We start from the raw sequence: 22,854 nt of genomic DNA, 5'->3' as shown, positions 1-22,854 counted from the left end.
TGCAACCATCACCACCATCCAATTTTAAAACATTTCCATCACTCCAAAAGGATCTCTTGTGCCCATTTATACACTCCCCCTTTTCACATCCAGCCCCAGGCAACCACTAGCCTACTTTCTCCTTCTATAGATTTGCCTTTTCTGAACATTTCACATAAATAGAATCATACATATTCAATTCAGTTCATAAATATTCATAGTCTTTTGCATCTAGCTTCTTTCACTTAGCTTAAAATTTTTGAGTTCATCTATTCTGCAGCAGATCTTAATACTCTGTTTCGAGATATTTTCTGAGAAGAGCTTCCTCTTTAAAAATATCCTTTACTCCAGGCTGGGAGTGGTAGCTCACACCTATAATCCTAGCACTCTGGGAGGCTGAGGCGGATAGAATGCCTGAGTTTACAGGTTTGAGACCAGTCTGAGCAAAAGTGAGGTTCCCTCCTAAAAATAGCCAGGCACTGTTGTGGGTGCCCGTAGTCCCAGCTAGTTGGGAGGCTGAGGAAAGAGAATCACAGCCCAAGAGACTGAGGTTGCTGTGAGCTATGATGATACCATGGTACTCTACCCAGGGTGACAGAGTAAGACTCTGTGTCAAAAAGCAAAAAACAAACAAATAAACAACAACAACAACAAAAACAAAGAAAACTGTTACTCAAATAAGAACACAAATTTGGACCACATAGCAGAGTTTAATATCTTTGTGTTTAAGGCCAAAGCCAAGGACTAGAACCTGAAAACTATCTCCTCTGTTTTCACTCTACTAAAGAGAAAGTCCTTGATGGTATTTTTAAATCTTACTCACTTTTGGTGTGCTCCCACCCAGTAGACACAATGTAAGGATATATGGCACAGCTCCTGGGTGTGAGACACAAGTAATAGGGAGCCTTTACCTAACGAATGCAAACACTGCAATCTAATTGTTTATACCCTCAGATTAATCTAAAATGAAAAAAACCATCTTACAGGCGGCGCCTGTGGCTCAGTTGGTAAGGTGCCGGCCCCATATACCGAGGGTGGCGGGTTCAAACCCGGCCCCGGCCAAACTGCAACCAAAAAATAGCCGGGCGTTGTGGCAGGCGCCTGTAGTCCCAGCTACTCGGGAGGCTGAGGCAAGAGAATCGCTTAAGCCCAGGAGTTGGAGGTTGCTGTGAGCTGTGTGAGGCCACGGCACTCTACGCAGGGCCATAAAGTGAGACTCTGTCTCTACAAAAAAAAAAACTATCTTACTGTTAAAAGCAGAGGATGTTGGGCGGCGCCTGTGGCTCAAAGGGGTAGGGCGCCAGACCCATATGCCGGAAGTGGCGGGATCAAACCCAGCCCTGGCCAAAAACCACCAAAAAAAAAAAGCAGAGGATATTATTATAAGTATTCAGTATTAAAAGATGTGAAAGTATGCTGTGCCTTGGACATAGCCAATGTCAGATGTTATATGTGTATGGCAAACAAAATCAAGCAATGTCCAATTAATTTATTGTTCCCAGTTTATAATAAATACAATAATAAATACAATTATTATTATTATTATTATTTTTGAGACAGTGTCTCAAGCTATCGCTCTCAGTAGCTGGGACCACAGGCACCCACCACAACACCCAGATATTTTTTGTTACAGTTGTCATTGTTGTTTAGCTGGCCCAGGCTGGGTTCGAACCTGCTAGCCTCAGTGTATGTGGTCAGTGCCATAACCACTGTGCTAGAGCACTGACCCTTTATTTTTTATTTATTTATTTTTTTTGTAGAGACAGAGTCTCACTTTATGGCCCTCGGTAGAGTGCCGTGGCCTCACACAGCTCACAGCAACCTCCAATTCCTGGGCTTAAGCGATTCTCTTGCCTCACCCTCCCGAGCAGCTGGGACTACAGGCGCCTGCCACAACGCCCAGCTATTTTTTGGTTGCAGTTTGGCCAGGGCCGGGTTTGAACCCGCCACCCTCGGTATATGGGGCCGGTGCCTTACTGACTGAGCCACAGGCACCGCCCAACACTGACCCTTTATTATTTTTATTTTATTTTATTTCATGTTTTGAGACAGAGTCTCACTGTGTCGCCCTCGGTAGAGTGCCGTGGCGTCACAGCTCACAGCAACCTCAAACTCTTGGACTTAAGCGATTCTCTTGCCTCAGCCTCCCAAGTAGCTGGGATTACAGGCGCCTGCCACAATGCCCCCCTATTTTTTGTTGCAGTTGTCATTGTTGTTTAGCTGGCCCAGGCCAGGTTTTGAACCCGCCAGCCTCGGTGCATGTGGCTGGCACTGTAACCACTGTGCTACAGGCACCAAGCCGGAGATAAGAACTCTAAATGCAAATTTATGAAAAAACAAATAGTAAAACCAGTATTTAAAATAAAATCTCAAAACTATTTATAGAATGGGAAAATGTTCTGCTAATCATATCATAATGCAAAAGAATTCCTTCCTAAGGTGGCATTCAAAGTAAGAATAAATAAGAACAGTAGGGAGCGGATGTAGAGAAATGGTTCATTAAGTATTAACTTTCAATAACCACGCCACAATTTTGCAAATGTAAGATAAGCATCTAATACACAGAATTATAAAGAACTCTTACAATTCAACAATAAAAAAGAACCTACTATTTTAAATGAGCAAAGGATTTGAATAGACATTTGCCCAGAGAAGATCTATAAATGGCCAATAAACACATGAAAAGATGCTTGACATAATTAGTCATTAGGGAAATGCGTATCAAACCCACAGTGACATACTATTTTATACCTAATAGGATGGCTAGTCAGAAAAAAAAAAAGAAGAAAAAGGAAATAATAAGTTTTGGCAAGGATACTGGAGAAACTGCAACCTTCACACATTGCTAGTGGCACTGTAAAATGGTGTAACCATTATAGAAAAGTTCCTGAAAAAGTTAAACCAATTTATCATAGGACTCAGTAAGTCTACTCCTACTAGATACCTTACAAACTGAAAGCATATGTTCATATAAAAACTATCTTAACACGGGCAGCGCCTGTGGCTCAGTGAGTAGGGCACCGGCCCCATTGCCGAGGGTGGTGGGTTCAAACCCAGCCCCAGCCAAACTGCAACAAAAATAAAAATAGCCGGGTGTTGTAGCGGGCACCTGTAGTCCCAGCTGCTTGGGATGCTGAGGCAAGAGAATCACATAAGCCCAAGAGTTAGAGGTTGCTGTGAGCCGTGTGACGTCATGGCCCTCTACCTGAGGGCGGTACAGTGAGACCCAGTCTCTACAAAAAAAAAAAAAAAAACTGTCTTAACACAATAACTAAGAAAATGCCATGAAGGCTATGTTAACCAGTTTGATGAAAACATTTCAAATTATATATAAAACCAGCACATTGTACCCCATGATTGCATTAATGTACATAGCTATGATTTAATTAAAAAAAACTGGTAAACAAATGCATTATTCATAATTGCTAAAAAGTGAAAACATTTCAAATGTCCATGCTACAACATAAATGATCCTTGAAAACATATACTTAATGAAAAAGACCCGGACACAGGGCACATTCTTCCATTTACATGAAATGTTCAGAACAGGCAAATCCAAAGAGAAAGAAAGTAGATAAATGGTTGCCTGGAGCTGGGGAGAGGGGAGAATGAAGAGTGACTACTAATGGGCACAGAGTCTCTATAGGACGATGAAAATGTCCTGAAAATAGTGGTGTTGGTTGCACAAATCTGTGAATATACTAAAAACCACTAAATTTTATACTTTAAAGGGGTTAATTTTATGGTAGGGAAATTATACCTCAGTAAAACTATTATTACAAAATATAAACAAAATGGGGCAGTGTCCGTAGCTCAATGGGTAGGGCACCGGCCACATACACAGAGGCTGGCAAGTTCAAACCTGCCTGGGCCAGCTAAAACAACAACAACTGCAACAAAAAAACAGCCGGGCACTGTGGCAGGTGCCTGAGGCTGAGGCAAGAGAATGGCTTAAACCCAAGAGTTTGAGGTTGCTGTGAGCTGTGTCGCCATGGCACTCTACTGAGGAAGGATTTTAAATTAATAAAATGTCAACTAGTCCACTTCTGATCACTAATATTAGTAGTATATGGAAAGACATATATGATCTAAAATAATTAAAATAATTATTTATAATTGGCTTTAGAATATCTGCATAAAGCTTCAAATAAGGTAATTTCTAATATTCTAGGCAGTCTTTTTTTGGCAAAAGAGTTTAAAAATGGATTTAGGGACATCTGGAATTCTTTTTTTTTTTTTTTGAGACAGAGTCTCACTATGTTGCTCTTGGTAGAGTGCCATGGTATCACAGCTTACAGCAACCTCAAACTCTTGGGCTCAAGCGATTCTCTTGCCTCAGCCTCCCTAATAGCTGGGACTGCAGGCACCTGCCACAGCGCCCGGCTGTTTTTTTGTTGCAGTTGTCGTTGTTGTTTAACTGGCCTAGGCTGGGTTTGAACCCTATAGCCCCAGTGTATGTGGCTGGTGCCCTAACCACTGAGCTATGGACACCTAGCCACCTGCAGATTTCAATCCTAAACTATGAATGAAAATTCTAACTCTTCATCAAATAAAATAAAACTACACAGTAAGGGTCTGACTCTCAAAGAGCCATGATGCTGCCCACCTTTCTTGTCTTGTACCCCTAGCTCAATTCTCTCAAGGTACACACTCTCTGCTCTGCATAAATATACATTGCCTTTAAAACTAACACAAAGCACAAGCCTACACTGAGTGTAGTCTTAGTAATTTCTTGAAGCAGAGAAAGCAGCTGAGTAATTGATATTTCAAAAGAATTCTTTTCCGGGTGATTTTCAAAGTAGGAATAAACAAGAACTATTGGGGTAGAGTGGGGCGGGGGGGGGGGGGTGGAGTTAAAGAAATCATTGGAGAAGGTGCTAACTTTTGAAATAAATAAGCTCTAATTAGGAGTTAAACTCAGAGAGGGGAATCCAGCATTCATGACTATAATAGAAGATTTACTCATCTGTTTTACATACCTCTCTATCCCCTGCTGAACCCTCTGCTTCCTACTAAGGCTATGTTGGAAGAAAAAAAAAAAAAAGATATCCCTACAAAAAGTAAAGGAGGGCGGCGCCTGTGGCTCAGTGAGTAGGGCGCCGGCCCCATATGCCGAGGGTGGCGGGTTCAAACCCGGCCCCGGCCAAACTGCAACAAAAAAATAGCTGGGCGTTGTGGCGGGCGCCTGTAGTCCCAGCTGCTCGGGAGGCTGAGGCAAGAGAATTGCGTAAGCCCAAGAGTTAGAGGTTGCTGTGAGCCGTGTGACGCCAGGGCACTCTACCCGAGGGCGGTACAGTGAGACTCTGTCTCTACAAAAAAAAAAAATGTAAAGGAAACACCTAACCCTGGTATTACATGTGATTCCACCTTGAAACATTAGAGCTACCTGCCTGAATGAGGAAGGAGAATGGAAATAGCTATGTAACTTCTCATGTAATAAATAACAGAAATCCCAGCATGTTTAGAATTCATAAGAAAAAGGGCTTTAGAAAATGAAAACCTGAAGACATCATCAAAGGAACAAACTGAAAAGACTCAGTTAAACAGAGAGAAGAAAAGCATGTATCCCCCTTGTTCCTGCCCCATCCGTCTACCTTCTCACCTCGTTGTTCATATAATGTAGATCAAGAGGTTGCCCAAATACTGTTGTCACCTTGTGCTCCACATCTTCATATCTCACAGGCCGGGTGAATGCTATAATTCTGGAAAGGAACAGAATAGTTGGTTAATTTCATATTTAAAATGCAGAGTTTAGAAAGTTATGGCCTGAGTACATGCTCCCTTTTTTCTCAGCATAGATACCCTTTTTGCTTTCACTCAGTTTGTCTTTCTCTCTATTCTTTTTCTTTCTTATCTACCTTTACCTTTTCACCCTTCTTCTGAGCATTTCTCAACCTGAAGTGCTCTCATATTGAGCACCCGCAACCATTGCTCAATCCCAACTATTAGTTCAGCAAAAAAGTTGCCAATGATAGTATCATAACAGGCCACTGGATTTAAAAATTATCTTCCAAATTCTGTTACATACTGATTTCTCTCTAGATTGATCAGAGGTGTCCAACCATTTTTCTTTTCTGCTGCATATTGGAAAAATAAAAGTTGTCTTGGGCCACTCATTAAATACACAAACACTAATGATAGCTGATGACCAAAAGAAAAGGTGTGTGTATACTTTTTGCAATATCTGGCAAAACAGTCCTCAAATAATGTGTATGCAGCCTGCACCACAGGTTGGACATCCCATAAATCTTTCACCCATTACCAAATACTCTTGTTACGAAACAAGCTAGAAAACCTAAAGACTAGAACAGCAGTCCTAAAAACATGGTCTCAATCCCTAAGATATTCAACTCCAGGACTTGAAAGGTCTCCATTGTTCATTTTTCAAACATCAAAGAAATCTCAATACTGATTATCTTCAGAATTAAGATTTCCCTACCACGGAGTCATAGGAATTCCCCTTAAGGTGGTGATATCCCTGATCAGTTTTCTTAACCAGTGACACATCTAGTCATGTAAGTAGTATTGGTATTAAATCCTTTCTGGAGATACTCATTAGGTCAGTTCAAAGAACTGTCCAAAAAGGTATTAAAATGTGATTGGTTATTAGATACTCCATAAAATTAAAAATTGGGGATTAGATGAAACAAGACTGGCAAAAAAAAAGTTGATACTGTTGAAGCTGGGGTTCAGTGTAATTCTCTGTTTGTATGTGGTTGAAATTTTCATAATAAAAAGTTTTAATGACTCGGTGCCCGTAGCTCAGTGAGTAACGCACCAGCCACATACACTAAGGCTAGTAGGTTGGAGCCCAACCTGGGCCTGCTAAACAACAATGACAACTGCAACCAAAAATGGCCAGGCGTTGTGGTGGGCACCAGTAGTCCCAGCTACTTGGAAGGCTGAAACAAGAGAATCACTTAAGCCCAAGAGTTTGAGGTTGCTGTGAGCTGTGATATCACCGCACTCTACCCAGGGCAACATAGTCACACTCTGTCTCAAAAAAAAAAAAAAAAAAAAGTTTTAATGAATGTGCTAGGTTGAACTATGTGAAACTGTTGATGGTCAATCATTTCTGATATACAAAAGCAGCAATACAGGTTCGACCCAATACTCTAAAAATTAAATGTCCAAAACACAAATAAGCAAAGAGACAAATGAGACAAAACAACATCAAAAGAAACTCACACATTCACACACATGTGCATTCATAAAAGAAAATATTTAATTTTTAAAAATCTTGGGTACAGGGAAGGTCATCTTAAGCATAACATAAAATACAGAAGACAAAAGGAAGACACATTTGACAACAAAAATTTAAACTTTTGATAGCAAAATAAACCATCAACAAAGTTAAAAAAAAAATCAAACTTGGAGAAAATACTTGCACAAAATCAAAAAGCAAAAGATAACCCTAATAAAAAAAATAGGCAAGGGTGGTGCCTGTGGCTCAGTGAGCAGGGCGCCAGCCCCATATGCCGAGGGTGGTGGGTTCAAACCCAGCCCCGCCAAACTGCAACAAAAAAATAGCCGGGTGTTGTGGCGGGCGCCTGTAGTCCCAGCTGCTCGGGAGGCTGAGGCAAGAGAATAGCTTAAGCCCAAGAGTTACAGGTTGCTGTGAGCCAGTGACATCATGGCACTCTACCCGAGGGCAGTACAGTGAGACTCTGTCTCTACAAACAAACAAAAAAAAAATAGGCAAAAGATGAGAAAAGTCACAGAAGGTTATAAATGGCTAATAAACCTGGTGAGATGTTCAATGTGATTAGGAAAATGCATATTGAACAACTTTCATCTTAGCAGGATGAAATCAGACTTAGCAGTATGGTAGAATGGCAAGACTCAGCCATGGGCCTCTGTATCACTTGTCCTCCTCCATGCTGAGAGGAAGCCCTGTGTGGTTCTATCTTCCCTGCTCCCCCGAAGTAGGAAGTGGGATAACCAGAGGAAGAAGCAAAAAAACCACAGGAAAGAGGGATTCTAATTCACTGGGTTTTAATAAAATCTGACCAGATGGTTTCTTTAATGCTCTTCTGTGTCATTTTGGCTCAAATCAGTGAACAGCAAAAAAAGCTTTCATCATCTAGAACTGCACTATTCAATACAGCGGCCAGCAGCCACTTGTGGCTATTTAACTTTAACTGAATTAAATTAAAAATTGGTTCCTCAAGTCTCACCAACCACATTTCAAGTGCTCACGGTGGCTAGTGGCTATTGTATTAGACCACATGGAACATTTCTTTCTTTCTTTTTTTGACACACCATCTCACCTTATCACCCTCAGTAGAGTGCCGTAGTGTCACAGCTCACAGCAACCTCCAACTCCTGGGCTTAGGCGATTCTCTTGCCTCAGTCTCCTGAGTAGTTGGGACTACAGGCGCCCACCACAATTCCCAGCTATTTTTGTTGTTGTTGCTGCAGTTTGGCCAGGGTCAGGTTCGAACCCACCACCCAAGGTATATAGGGCTGGCACCCTACCCACTGAGCCATGGGCACCGCCCACATAGAACGTTTCTATTACAGTAGAAAGTACTACTGGACAATGTTAATATGATATTACTATAAACCATAATCCATCCTTCATGCAAAAACCTAACATCTCAGGAAGATAATTTCTCCATTTTTTTCTTTTTTAGAGACAGCATCTCACTTTATCACCCTGGGTAGAGTGTTGTGGCATCACAGCTCACAGCAACCTCCACCTCCTGGGCTTAAGTGATTCTCTTGCCTGATCCTCCTGGGTAGCTGGGACTATGGGCTCCCACCACAATGCCTATTTTTTGTTGCAGTTTGGCTGTGGCCCGGTTTGAACCCACCACCCTAGTATATGGAGCCAGCGCCCTACCCGCTGAGCCACAGGCACCGCCCCTCATTTCTTCTTCTTTTTTTTTGCTTTTTTTTTTTTTTTGAGACAGAGTCTTACTCTGTTGCCCTGGCATCATAATAGCTCACAGCAACCTTAAACTTTTGGGTTCAAGAAATCCTCATGCCTCAGCTTCCCAAGCTGCTGAAACTAAAGCCTTCCACGATGCCCAGCTAATTTTTTTTCTATTTTTAGTAGAGACAGAGGTCTCTTTCTTTTGCTCAGGCTGGTCTTGAACTCCTGGGTTCAAGTGATCCACCCACCCAGGCTTTCCAGAGTGCTAGGATTACAGGCCTGAGCCATCATGCCCAGCTTTCCGTCTTTTTTCTTTTGCTCATCACCACCTCCCATTTTGGGTAATTAATTTGCCAAATTTGCCAACTGAATTGTCTCTACTAGAAAATCTATTCATACTGTAAATCTTTTATTTTTTTCTCACAAATTAACTGTTAAGTACTATCTAGATGCATTATCTAGATATTTAGAGTCTTTTTGTTTTTTTAGAGACAGAGTCTCACTCTGTCACACAGACTGGAGTACAATAGTACAATCATAGCTTACTGCGGCTTTGAACTCCTAGGTGCAAGTGATCCTCCTGCCTCAGCCTTGTAAGCAACTGGGACTATAGGTGTAGACCAACATGCTCAGCCTCTGGAGCCTTTTGAAGAAAAGGCTTTCCATTAATTCTTTTTTGATTGTTTATTTTTTGAAACAGAGTCTCATTATGTCGCCCTCGGTAGAGTGCCATGGCGTCACAGCTCATAGCAACCTCAAACTCTTGGACTTAAGCGATTCTCTTGCCTCAGCCTCCCAAGTAGCTAAGACCACAGGTGCCTGCCACAATGCCCGGCTACCTTTTTTGTCATTGTTGTTTAGCTAGCCTGGGCCAGGTTCGCACCCACCAGTCTCAATGCATATGGCTGGCTCCGTAACCACTGTGCTACAGGTGCCGAGCCTCCATTAATTGTTAATAGCAAATCATAGCTACTTCTTCAAGACCTCAAAAACAGTTCAAAAGGGGTCAGCCTTTCTGGAAAAAATACCGGAAGTTCACTCAGATATCCCTAGCACACTATTAAAGAAGGATCACACTCAGAGATAAATCCTCCTGTATTAGGCCTAGTGAAAGCCTGAAAGCCTGGTCAGAATTAGAAATCAGGACCACCAGAATAGGCAAGCTAGAAGCTGCTGCCATCACATTGAATAACAGGCATTTATAGGTGCGTTCTTCAAGAGGAGGTCTAACACCAGGACAACCACTCCTATCAGTGGCCTGCCATTAAGGTTTTCAAATGGAAAGTAGATCCTAATCTACAACCCTCCTCCTCTACACTCCTAGGCTAAGAAGGAGGAAGGTCAAGGGTTTGGTCCCCACTCTTTCAAAACAAAGGGGAAAGCCAGCCCACTAGAATGAATACCTATCATGGATGAATGGGCAAAGTCACTACTTCTTTCCTCTTTTCTATAAATTCTAATTCTCTAGGGGCCTACATTTAGATAAATAACTAAACCCCACAATAACATTTTCTACAAAATCCTAAGACATGAAATACAAGAAACTAGAGCTATCTGGCACAAAGTGGTAACTCTGTTAGCTTCTCTGTATCAACTTTATAAAGCCCTCAATTCCACATATAGTACATGGTGAAATATCATGGCTCCTGAAAACAGCTTCATAAAAAGAATGCACAGTTTTTAAAATCTTGATACCAACATTCTGCTGCTCAGGGCTTCAGAGGCCATTCCTGTCTGACCACCTTAAATATCTGTGGTTTCAATTTGGCAGCTTCTCTGAAACCAAACACATACACTTTCTCAGTGTAAGTCCACTACCGTAACTGCATACCACTTTGGGAACAGGGAATTCAGGAGAGTTTAACTGCATAATTAGGCTCCAACACAATCAAGCTTTTGATTTCATATCTGCTTCTGAAAACTCTCTGCTGCCCTGAGATTGGCCATTTTTCCCAAACCCGGTCAGGTCAGAAAGTGTGAAAAACAGCAACAATGAAGTGACAATTTAACTTCACTGCTACTGGCGGAATACAGATGGAGTAGCTGGAGACAGAACTCAGACGACCTTTCTCCTTCTAGACCTGGAACAGCCCTAGAACTCACATGGAAGCACCAGGACTCTGACTGCAGACCACACTTTCCACAAAACTTCCACTGGGCAGCCTCTGACAACCCTGCAGGCTTGTGAATGTGTCTCTTTGACAAACAGTACCCATAGATCTTCTCTAGAGCTACCTTCAAAGTAGGCTGAATGTTACTAATTACACAGAACTACCAGAACTAAGAATGTTTAGAAGTACGAAGATGCTGTGATGAGACTTCCTTTTTTCTTTCTTTCTTTCCTTTTTTTTTTTTTGAGACAGTCTTATTTTGTCACCTGCAATAGAGTGCCACGGCATCATAGCTCAGAGCAGCCTCAAACTCTTGGGCTCAAGTGATCCTCTTGCCTCAGCCTCCCAAGTAGCTGGGCCTATAGGCACCTGCCACAATGCCCCCCTATTTTTAGAGATAGGGTCTTGCTCTGGCTCAGGCTGGTTTCAAACTCCTGAGCTCAAGAAATCCACCCACCTCAGCCTGTAAGAGTGCTAGGATTACAGGCATGAGCCACATGGGTGTACTCTTCAACTCTCTAAATGCTCAAGGCAAAGGAAAAAGGAGGGATATATCAAAGGGAAAGAAAGGCAAAGAGCATGAAATATTAAAAGGCACGCTCACGTGTACATGTGCCACACATACACACACGCACAGGGTCCCAAATATCCCATGACCAGAGTGTGTATGTTTTTCTCTCAGAACTTCTACCCTGGCTTCCCACAAACAATAATAACTAAAATACTGACAATGGAGAAAAGAACAAAAGAGTTTTGTAACATTATTTTCACTTCCCTAATGAGATAAAATTCACAACACAGATTAAAAAACTCCCTCTTTCTATGTCCTTAAAGAATATAAAATTTTTCACAACTGATGGACTTGGTGCAGCTTCCCAGGACTTAGAGACATTAGGAGGAAGCTTCCAATTCACCCTCCTGGATCCTCAGGTCAACAAAGCCAGGGCTACTTTACTGGGGATAGAAATGGTATCATGTCACAGGAGAATCCTGCCCTCTAATGCCCACAGGTGGCACAGTGTCAGTGTGTCAGGAAACCATGACTCTATGTAGAGTTAGAATCGTTACTTCCTAGCAAAATAGCAGACCTCATAATACTGAAACAACAGAACAGTAAAACATTAGCAGCTGAAATGTCTTTGATTCTAACACCAGAAACAGGGTTCAATTGGTAGGCCAACACAAAAGTGAAACTTTCCCCTTTATGCCCAGTCTACTCTATTACCCAGCCAGTGGCCCCACAAGGATCACAATGGGAAAATAGCTTCCATGAGCTCAATGCTTTCTAAGAACTTTAGCACACATAAACACAAGCACTGATTAGAAGGTAGACTTACCGCCTTTCCCCGTTGTGCTCAAACTTGATTCTGACGTCATTCTGCCAAAAGGAATGATAGACAGGTTAGAGGATTCTCTGGCATGTGTTACTCCTGCCATTACCAGATACACCTTGGGTAATTCTTTAGCAACACTAGGCAAAAACCTAGATACCTCCTGGGCCAGTTTCTCTACCCAGATAGGCATTCCAATGAGATACAGCTTCCAGTTCCCACCTCACAGGCAATAAAGGTCTTGGGGCAAAATCCCTAGGTGGCAGCCCAGCTCAGCTGTGACAGGCTATTTCTAGCTTCATATACTCTTTCTATACAAACAGCTGTTCTGGAGCTTCTCCTCCTACATCACCTCTTGACCAAGGTACTTTCCCTTCTTGGCTGATAGGAATGAAGAGAAAGAGGAAATCTTGCTGCCAATACCTTCTAGCTATATGATCACAGGCAAGTTACTTATCTTCTTTGAGTTTTAGTTTTTCCGTCTGTAGAATGAGGCTAAAAATACACTGCAGAGTTCCTATGAGAACTAAATGAGATAATGTAAGTAAATACCAACACAGTAGACAAGTGCTAAATGGCTTTTGGTGCTGCTACTATCACTGATTTCCCACAATCTTCCCAAGGCTACCCCAGTGGGGATAAAGTAAGACCCTGGACAAATTACATTATACACTATCCCCAGTTTTTTCCAAAATGACCATTATGAGTAGCCTATAAACCGTAGAAAGAAGCCAGGTGCAGTGGCTCATGCCTGTAATCCTAGCACTCTGGGAGGCCAAAGTGGGCGAATTTCCTGAGTTCATGGGTTCGAGACCAGCTGGAGGAAGAGCAAGACATTGTCTCTATGGCTTGGCACCTGTGGCTCGAGCAACTAAGGTGCCAGCCACATACACCTGAGCTGGTGGGTTCGAATCCAGCCCAGGCCCACCAAACAACAATAATGGCTGCAACCAAAAAAAGAAAAAAAAAAAAAAATAGCCAGGTGTTGGGGCAGGTGCCTGTAATCCCAGCTACTTAGGAGGCAGACGCAGGAGAATCGCTAGAGCCCAGGAGTTGGAGGTTGCAGTGAGCTGTGATGCTACAGCACTCTACTCAGGTGACAGCTTGAGGCTCTGTCTCAAGAAAAAGAAAAGAAAAAAAGACATTGTCTCTAAAAAATAACTGGGCATTGTAGCAGGCGCCTATTAGTCCCAGCTACTCGGAGGCTGAGGCAAGAGAATCACTTGAGCCCATCCATATCCATGGATGAAATATTGAGAGTGTAAGGTTGCTATGAGCTATGATGCCAGGACACTCTACCGAGGGTGACAAAGTAAGACTCTGTCTCAAAAATAAACAAATAAATAAATTAATTAATTAATTAAAGTAAACTGTAGGATGGCAGAGATCAGGTCTATTTTGTTTTTGTATCTCCAGTGCCAAGCAAAGGGGATGGCATATAAGGTATGTGCTTAATTTGTTAAGTAAATGAATGAAGAACAGAATCAAGTATAACTATCAGAAATAAGGGGAAGTACAAGTGTTAGAATGACAAAGAACAGATTTGCAAAAGGGCAAATAACTTGAGGGAGTTAAAAACCGACAAGAAAGGGCAGCGCCTGTGGCTCAGTGAGTAGGGCGCCGGCCCCATATACTGAGAGTGGCGGGTTCAAACCTGATCCCAACTAAACTGCAATAACAACAAAAAAATAGGCAGGCGTTGTGGCGTGTGCCTGTAGTCCCAGCTACTCGAGAGGCTGAGGCAAGAGAATCACCTAAGCCCAAGACCTGGAGGTTGCTGTGAGCTGTGACCTCACACTCTACAGAGGGCAACAAAGTGAGACTCTGTCTCTAAACAAACAAACAAAAAAAATGACAAGAAAAAGAAAGAAAGCCAGCCGCAGTGACTCACACCTGTAATCCTTGCACTTGGCAGGCTGAGGCAGATAGATTGCCTGAGCTCATGGTTCTAGATCAGCCTGAGCCAGAGCGAGACCCCTGTCTCAAAAAATAGCTAGGTGTTGTGGCGGGTACTATAGTCCCAGCTACTCAGGAGGCTGAGGCAAGAGAATCACTTGAGTCCAAGAGTTTGAGGTTGCTGTGAGCTATGACGCCATAGCACTCTACAGAGGGCAACAAAGTGAGACTCTGCCTCAAAAAAAAAAAAAAAGAAAAAGAAAGAGATATTACAGAAGAAAAGAACAGGTGTAGAAGAAAAGAAAAGATTGTTGGGAAACCAGAAAATAATTGAGATGAAAGAGAGTTCATAGACAGTAAACAAAAGTTAAATTGAGAAAGATAAAGGACTGTGGCTTGGAAAATAGAAGAGGGCTTTAGATATTCTTAATCTGAAGACAAGGAACACATAGCAGACAGAGATGATAATGGAAAAGGGAGAGAGTCTGAAAGATAGGGTGGATGCCTAAAAGGACTCCCTGTTCCTAAGGGAAAAGTGGCCCTAACTTACCCTCTAAAAATTATTAAAGATCCCCAAAGGTTCTGTTTATGTGGATTATAAATATTGATATTTACCATCAGAAATTAGAAATTAAAACTGAGAAAATTTACATTTATTTTATTCATTTAAAAATTGTAATTAAGAAAAAAATAAAAAATAAAATGGTAATTAAGGCCAGACACAGTGGTTCACACCTGTAATCCTAGCACCCTGGGAGGCTGAGGCGGGTGGATTGCTTGAGTTCAGGATTTCAAGACCAGCCTGAGCCAAAGCGAGACCCTGTCTCTAAAAATTAGCTGGGTAGTGCAGCAGGTGCCTATAGTCCCAGCTACTGGGGAGGCTGAGGCATAAGGATCACTTGAGCCCAAGAGTTTGAGGTTGCTCTAAGCTATGACACCATGGCACTCTACTGAGGGTGACAAAATGAGACTCTGTCTCAAAAAAAAAGAAAAAAATTAAAAGCCGTTACAAGTTAACATAAATATTTTTATAAAAAAATAACTATATTTTACAAAAACACTTAGTAAAAGAATGAAAATCTTTTCTGTTTGTTTGTTTTTGAGATAAGGACTCTGGACAGCGCCTGTGGCTCAAAGGAGTAGTGTGCTGACCCCATATGCCAGAGATGGCGGGTTCAAACCCAGCCCCAGCCAAAACTGTGCAAAAAAAAAAAAAGAGATAAGGACTCAATCTATTGGCTGGACTGGAGGATAGTGGCTCAGTCATAGCTCACTGCAACCTTGAATTCCTGGACTCAAGTGATCCTCCCACCTTAGCCTCCCAAGTAGCTGGGACTAAGGGTGTACACCACCATGCCTGGCTAATTTTTTTTTTTTTTTGAGATGGGGTTTCACTATTTTGTTCAGGCTCATCTCAAACTCCTGGCCTTAGCAATCCTTCTGCCTTGGCCTCCCAAAGTGCTGGGATTACAAGCAAATCTTTTTTTATTTGTATAGAAATCACACAACACATCATTCTACAAAATAGAATTGAGTGTTCCCACAAATGTTTTTAATGCGTGGCTTAAGATAGCTAAATTCTCGTACCTGCTTCTGTTTCCAATCTGATGCAATAACATCATTGTAGCCTCTGGAAAACTCCATTGTACATTCTTAAGAGAACGAGGGCGAGGGAGATAACTAACATCTATAGTTTATTCAGATTTCCTTGTGTGTTTTCTCTGTTATTATTATTATTATTTTAGACAAGGTCATGCTCTCTTTCATGGGCTAGTATGTGGTGGTGTCATCATAGCTCACAGCAACCTCTAACTCCTGGGCTCCAGTGATCTTCTTGCCTCAGACACCTATGTAACTGGGACTGTAGGTGTTTGCCACCATGCCCAAATAATTTTTCTAGTTTTTTTAGAGACTGGGTCTCACTCTTGCACAGGCTGGTCTTGAACTCTTAGTCTCAAGTGATCCTCCTGCCTCCCCAAAGGGCTAGGATTACAGAGGTGAGCCACCATACCCAGACTTTATTGATTTTTATCTAATTTTTATTTTAAAAAATTGTGGTGAAAAACACACTATTACCTCTCACTCTTAAAGTGGATGGGTATGTGTGTGTGCGTGTGTGCGTGTGTGTGTGTGTGTGTATGTATGTATGTATGTACTTATTTGAGATAGGGTCTCACACTGTCACCCAGGATGGAAGACATTGGTATGATCACAGATCACTCAGTCTTGAACTCCTGGTCCTAAAAGATCCTCCTACTTCAACCTCCTGAATAGCTGGGGCTACAGGTGTATACCATACATTATATGTAGAAACACCTATGAAAGAACCTCCTCCATCCCTTTATGAAATTGAAGGAAATACATTGGGCCATAAACCATGAATTTAGTCAGAGCGGGAATTAAACTTTTACTTCAATCCACAAATCACCTGCTATTCAAGATGAACCAAGCCTGTGACTACTAAGCAGTATAAACAAAGATGCCTTCTCTTATGCCCTGACAGCCTTTCCAGAGCAGTATGTAGGCCACTGACTAGATTCAACATACCACATGGTGGGCCTAAATCTGTCAGGTTCTTAGAGGTAAGTTTCCCATCAGGCTGACTGTAATAAGGCATGGGTAAGGGAAGTTCAGAAAAAGATAACTTGATTTAATTCCTTTCAGCTAGCCATTCTCTTTGACCTCTCTGAGGCATTTCGCAATGGTGGCCAAGTCTTTCTCTGACTTCTATGACTATATCTCAGCCCAGGGAACCTGCCACACTCTAACCACTTCTGCTTCTTTGCTAGTTCCTTTTCTTCAGCCCTCTCCCAATCCTCCCCCCACACACGTCCATTCCTTGACATTTAGACTTCTGGCTTCTGGCTTTCTCTCTCTTCCCCTTATACCTTCTGCTCAGTGTACCTCTAAATAAAAGATTCCCAAATATCTATGCCTAGCTCCAATTTTGCAAGCAAAGCATCTACCCCCCACATACTTGAGGTAAATATGTAGTTGTTAAGAATGTCGCACTGGAGTCAAACTGCCTGCTTCAAATCCTGGCTTTACAACTTCCTCTGTGTGACCTTGAACTTTTTATTTACCTGTTTTATGACTTGGTTTCCTTTTCTGTAAAGTGAGAATGAAGATAATATCTATCTTGTGGAGTTACTGAAAGAATTAAATGATATAATTGGGTGAAGCAATTAGAATAGTACCTGATACAGAAGTGCTCAATAAATGATAATACAGGTCCATTGACCTTTACCCTTGGGGCCAAAGGTGCTTCAGAATCCATGTTTTGGATTTAGAGAGGTAGTAGGGTACATGTTCTATATATCATGTAATGCCTTCCAGGAGGCATAGTCTGGGGCAGCACACCTGTGGTAGAGGCAGAATGCTCACAAAATATTTCCTGTACTTCTCTGCATTTTTTAAAGTTAGTATGGAGTTTTGTGCCCAGTTTTGACTAAGAGCTGGAAACAAAACTGAGTTCTATCCTCTCTTTCCTGGCAGTCACATGTCCTACAACAGTGGCATCTCCTTCAATTCAGGTTGCTAAGTGACCATGGGAACACTGTCCTTCCCCTTCTCAGACTGGACATACTGTATTCAGTCACTGAGATCTGGGGTTTATTTGTTACATGTACAAGCTATTTATCCAAGCTATCCTGATTTTTGCAATGAAAAGTATGAATATGCATGTTAAGTGGAATAAAGACAGACTGTAAGTAGCCCTGTGTCTGTTCAGACCAGGTTTGGTTGCCAAATGAATTTGTGCAAATTAAAATAATAAAATTTTTTTTCAAAAGCCAGAAACTAAAAATTAAAAAAAAATTTTTTTTTTAGTTTATAGTACTATTTGTATTTCACAATTGCAGATAAGGAACTGTGGACCTGAAAAACATGCCCCCCCATACAAACTCAGAGTTTCTTTCTACTGTAATTTCAAACTCAACTTTGCCATTATTTTTATTTTATTTTATTTTATTTATTTATTATTATTTTTTTTTTTGTAGAGACAGAGTCTCACTGTACCACCCTCGGGTAGAGTGCCGTGGCGTCACACGGCTCACAGCAACCTCTAACTCTTGGGCTTACGCGATTCTCTTGCCTCAGCCTCCCGAGCACCTGGGACTACAGGCGCCCACCACAATGCCCAGCTATTTTTTTGTTGCAGTTTGGCCGGGGCTGGGTTTGAACCCGCCACCCTCGGCATATGGGGCCAGCGCCCTACTCACTGAGCCACAGGCGCCGCCCTATTTTATGTTTTTTTAGAGACAGAGTCTCACTATGTCACCCTTGGTAGAGTGCCATGGCGTCACAGCTCATAGCAACCTCCAACTCCTGGGCTCAGGTGATTCTCTTGCCTCAGCTTCCTGAGTAGCTGGGACTACAGGAGCCCGCCAGAATGCCCAGCTATTTTTTTGTTGCAGTTTTGCTGGGGTCAGGTTCAAACCCGCCACCCTTGGTATATGGGGCCGACACCCTACCCACTGAGCCACAGGCGCTACCCTCAACTTTGCCATTATATATTTACATCAGCTATCTTCTTAAACTATTACTTTCTTTTTATTTATTTATTTTGAGACAGAGTCTCACTTTGTCGCCCTCTGTAGAGTATCATGGCTTCATAGCTCACAGCAACCTCAAACTCTTGGGCTAAAGCGATTCTCTTGCCTCAGTCTACGGAGTAACTGACACTACAGGCACCTGCCACAACGCCCAGCTATTTTTTGAGACGTGGTCTCACTGTAGCTCAGGCTGGTCTGGAACCCGTGAGCTCAAGCAATCCACACACCTTGGCCTTCCAGATTGCTAGAATTACAGGTGTGAACCACTATGCCTGACCTACTTTCTTTTTATTTTAAGAGATGGGATCTCACTATGCTGCCAGGCTAGAGTACAATGGCTGTTCACAGGTACAGTCATTGCACAGCACAAATTTGAACTCCTGGGTTCAAGCCATCCTCCTCCTGCCTCTGCCTCTTGAGTAGCTAGGACTATAGTGCATGCCGCTATACCTGGCCCGTTGCCACTATTTCTAACATTGGTACTGCTGCACTTTTGGCTATACAGTCTCAAATCTGAGTTATGCTTGATTCTTTCCTTCCTTTCCCCATTCACAGCCAGATAGCAGGTTCCAATTCTCCCTTCAAAGGCCTTCAGTAGAGACTCTGCTTCCCATTCTCCCTGACATCACCATCATTAGGACCCTTTCCTCTTGTTTCCGGATTCCTAAAGCCAACTCTGCAAGCCCCCTTTTCAACCCAGTCTATGCTCCTCTACTGTTCCAATCAAGTTAACCACCATTTTCACTATGTTCCTTCCTTGTTCATAATTAGTTGTACCCATAACCTGTGAAATAAAATCTAAATTCTTTGCTATCATTCAAAGCTGTCTAGGATTTAGGCTCATTCATTTGATCTGATCATCACACATTCTTCCCCACGGAAACCCCACTCTCCAGACAGATTAATGCTTCCCCTGCTTCCTGAAATTCACTCCTTCCCCTAGGCCTTTAATCATTCTGTTTCCTGACCCAGAGTGCTACCCTTCCTTCTTTCCACTGTAACTTTTATGCGTCCTTCACAGCCTAATTCAAGTGCCTCTCCGCCTGAAATGACTCCATAACTTCTTTGGCTCAAATTTATCTTTCATTTTCTTGGCTTCACACAGCACTCATTCATTTAGGTACAGGTGCATCATACTTTATTTTTTTCATGCATTGTTCATTATGCATGATTCCTGGGGGTACATGGAACATGACATTTCTTTTGTGTGTCTAAGAAGCTTATGCATACATTGCACTGAATGGAGAGATGCCATAGCTGCTGGGGAAAATGTGCCAGTATGAAAATTCAGGTCTAAGCAGGTTCAAGTCCCCTGCCCACGATAGGAAATCTGGTGAGAGAAATAATGAGCAATGCTTAGGAGAAGGACAGTACAGGCCTTCAGATTGAGTTAAAGATTCAGGAACTCAGTGGGGGCAATAGGAGTAACCGAAAATAACACCAAACTTAAGGAAGAATGAGGCCTCTTGTGGGATGTGGTGGTTCATGCCTTCAATCCTAACACTCTGGAAGGCCAAGACAAGCAGATTGCCTGAGCCCAGGAGCACGAGATCAGCCTGAGCTGTAGTGAGACTCTGCCTCTAAAAACAGCCAAGTGTGGCCGGGCACGGTGGCTTATCCCTATAATCCTCGCATTCTGTGAGGCTGAGGTGGTGGATTGCCTAAGCTCAGGGGCTCGAGACCAGCCTGAGCAAGAGCAAGACCCTGTCTCTAAAAATAACTGGGTGTTGTGGCAGGTGCCTGTAGTCCCAGCTACTCAGGAGGTTGAGAAGCCTCTGCTATTGAGCAAAGAGCTATTATTCCTTGTATTAAAGGGTATGATGTGACTGCTCAAGCTCAGTCAGGTACGGGAAAGACAGCCATATTTGCTGTTTCCATCCTGTAACAGTTGGAGATTGAGTTCAAGGAAACCCACCAGAAAACTAGCTCAACAGATCCAGAAGGTAATTCCAGCACTTGGAGACTATTTGGGAACAACTTGTCATGCTTGCATTGGTGGAATGAATGTTGAAAATGAAATGCAAAAACTTCAGGCTGAAGCACCACATATTATCCCTGGTCCACCAGGGAGAGTGTTTGATACATTGAACAGATCAAAATGGATCAAAATGTTTGTTTTGGATGAAGCAGATGAAATGTTGAGCCAAGGGTTTAAGGATCAAATCTATGAGATTTTTCAAAAAATTAAATGCAAGTATTCAGGTTGTATTACTTTCTGCCACAATGTCAACTAATGTGTTGGAAGTAACTTAAAAATTCATGAGAGATCCAATTCGAATTCTGGTGAAAAAGGAAGAACTGACCCTTGAAGGTATCAAACAGTTTTACATTAATGTTTAAAGAGAGGAATTGAAGTTGGATACACTTTGTGACTTGTATGAGACACTGACCATTACATACACTGTTATTTTTCTCAATACAAGGCATAAGGTGGACTGGCCCACTGAGAAAATGCATGCCAGGGACTTCACAGTGTCTACTCTGCCTGGTGACTTGGACAAGAAGGAAAAAGATGTCATCATGAGGGAGTTCCAATGAGGGTCAAGTTGTGTTCTGATCACTACTGACTTGTTGGCTCACGGGACTGATATGCAACAAGTGTCTTTGGTTATGACCTACCTACCAATTGTGAAAACTATACTCACAGAATTGGCAGAGGAGGTCGATTTGGGAGGAAAAGTGTGGCTATAAACTTTGTTACTGAAGAAGACAAGAGGATTCTGTATGACATTGAGACTTTCTATAATACTACAGTGGAGGAAATGCTCATGAATGTGGCTGACCTTATTTAATTCCTGGGATGAGACACTTTTGAATGCAGTACTCGCTGTTGTTGAATAGGCAATCACAACAAGCACTGTGCTTCTTTCTTTGGGAATATCTGAATCTTGTCTCAATGCTCATAATGGATCAGAAATACAGATTTTGATAGCAAAGCAACATTAGTCATGAGCTCTTGTGGGGAAAGTCATTGACTTTATCCTTTTTAGAGTTAGACTACTGGGGTGGATATAAAGGATGAGGTCTGTAAATCTTTCTTTCTTAGAAATTTATTTCCTAGTTCTATAGAAATGGCTGAATTAGATGTTCTCTATCATTTAATAACATACTTGTGGACCAAAAGATATAAGCGCTGTATAAAAATCAGCCAATTATGTTAAACAAGCATATTTGCCTTTATTGTGTTTGTCATTAGCCTGAAAAGAAAGGCCTTTAAAATTGATTTTTTTAAGACCGCATTTAAATGCATTTTGTTTCGTACTGTATTTATTCAATAAAGTATTTAACTAGTGGTAAGTGTGAACTAGACCCTGTTGCTAAGCCCCAGCAAGCAATCATATCCTAGGGAGAGTTAAATCACCAGTAAAATTGCCATATTGCATGTGTCTTAATTAAGTTTGAATGTTAAATAAATTGTGTATTCACTTAAAAAAAAAAAAAAAGTTTGTGAACTAATTAGACCTGGCAAAACCCTCAGTTAACTGTCATCCTTCTTACCCTCTCTCTGATTCTGTATTGTTCCCTCTCCCTGTATTTGTTATACCTTGAATGGCTCCCCTCATCTTTGGAACAGGAGTCATTATTTTGCCAAAGACAATAAATGAAACAAAAAGTGTGACAAAAACTAAAATTGTATTTGTAAGCATGACTCAGGAAAATCTTAATAAGAGATCAGTGGAAGAGATGATATAAAGTGACCTTCTTAGAAAATATAACCAGGTTTGTGTGTTGCTTTATATCTTATTATCTTATGTGCCAGCTCATCTTATCAAAAACCATTGAAAGAGAAGGGAAATCCTGAAGAGCCAGGTCTATCGTAGTAGAACTAAAAGACAGTATGCTCAATCACTGACCCTGCGAGGGTAACATCTCCTAGGATTCTCTTCCTCTAGTACAAGAAGCCAAGGCCCTGCCCTGCTTGTGCCTGCCATGAAGAAAGCAGCTTTTCCACTCTGAAACACCCAATAGCAAACATCTGAAGGGTCAGATATAGACACTAGACTCTATTCAACTACCTACCTACCATTTTTGTAAGAGTAAGGGAGGGCAGCACTCATAGCTCAGTGTATAAGGGGCCAGCCACATACACCCAGACTGGCAGGTTA

The 22,854-nt window shown here is 41.9% G+C and overlaps 1 protein-coding gene and 1 pseudogene across 7 annotated transcripts in view; one reads left to right on the top strand and one right to left on the bottom strand.

Annotated features, from left to right (window-relative positions):
- The window catches only part of MAP3K3 (mitogen-activated protein kinase kinase kinase 3), a 75,725-nt gene that overhangs the window by 35,865 nt on the left and 17,006 nt on the right, over positions 1 to 22,854 (bottom strand). For all 7 annotated transcript variants that reach the window (XM_053567877.1, XM_053567875.1, XM_053567879.1 and 4 more), the window contains 2 exons: positions 12,306 to 12,346; positions 5,582 to 5,681 (listed from right to left, as the gene is read on the bottom strand). In XM_053567877.1, coding sequence (XP_053423852.1) covers positions 5,582 to 5,681; positions 12,306 to 12,346 — 141 coding nt within the window. The remainder of the gene's footprint in view (positions 1 to 5,581; positions 5,682 to 12,305; positions 12,347 to 22,854) is intronic.
- LOC128569635 (eukaryotic initiation factor 4A-II-like) lies at positions 20,697 to 21,540 on the top strand (annotated as a pseudogene).

The sequence above is a fragment of the Nycticebus coucang genome, chromosome 18 (genome assembly GCF_027406575.1).
Source record: "Nycticebus coucang isolate mNycCou1 chromosome 18, mNycCou1.pri, whole genome shotgun sequence".
Classification (NCBI taxonomy): Eukaryota; Metazoa; Chordata; class Mammalia; order Primates; family Lorisidae; genus Nycticebus; species Nycticebus coucang.
Note: the sequence above shows the minus strand (reverse complement) of the source record. Positions and strands in the feature narration are given on the sequence as shown.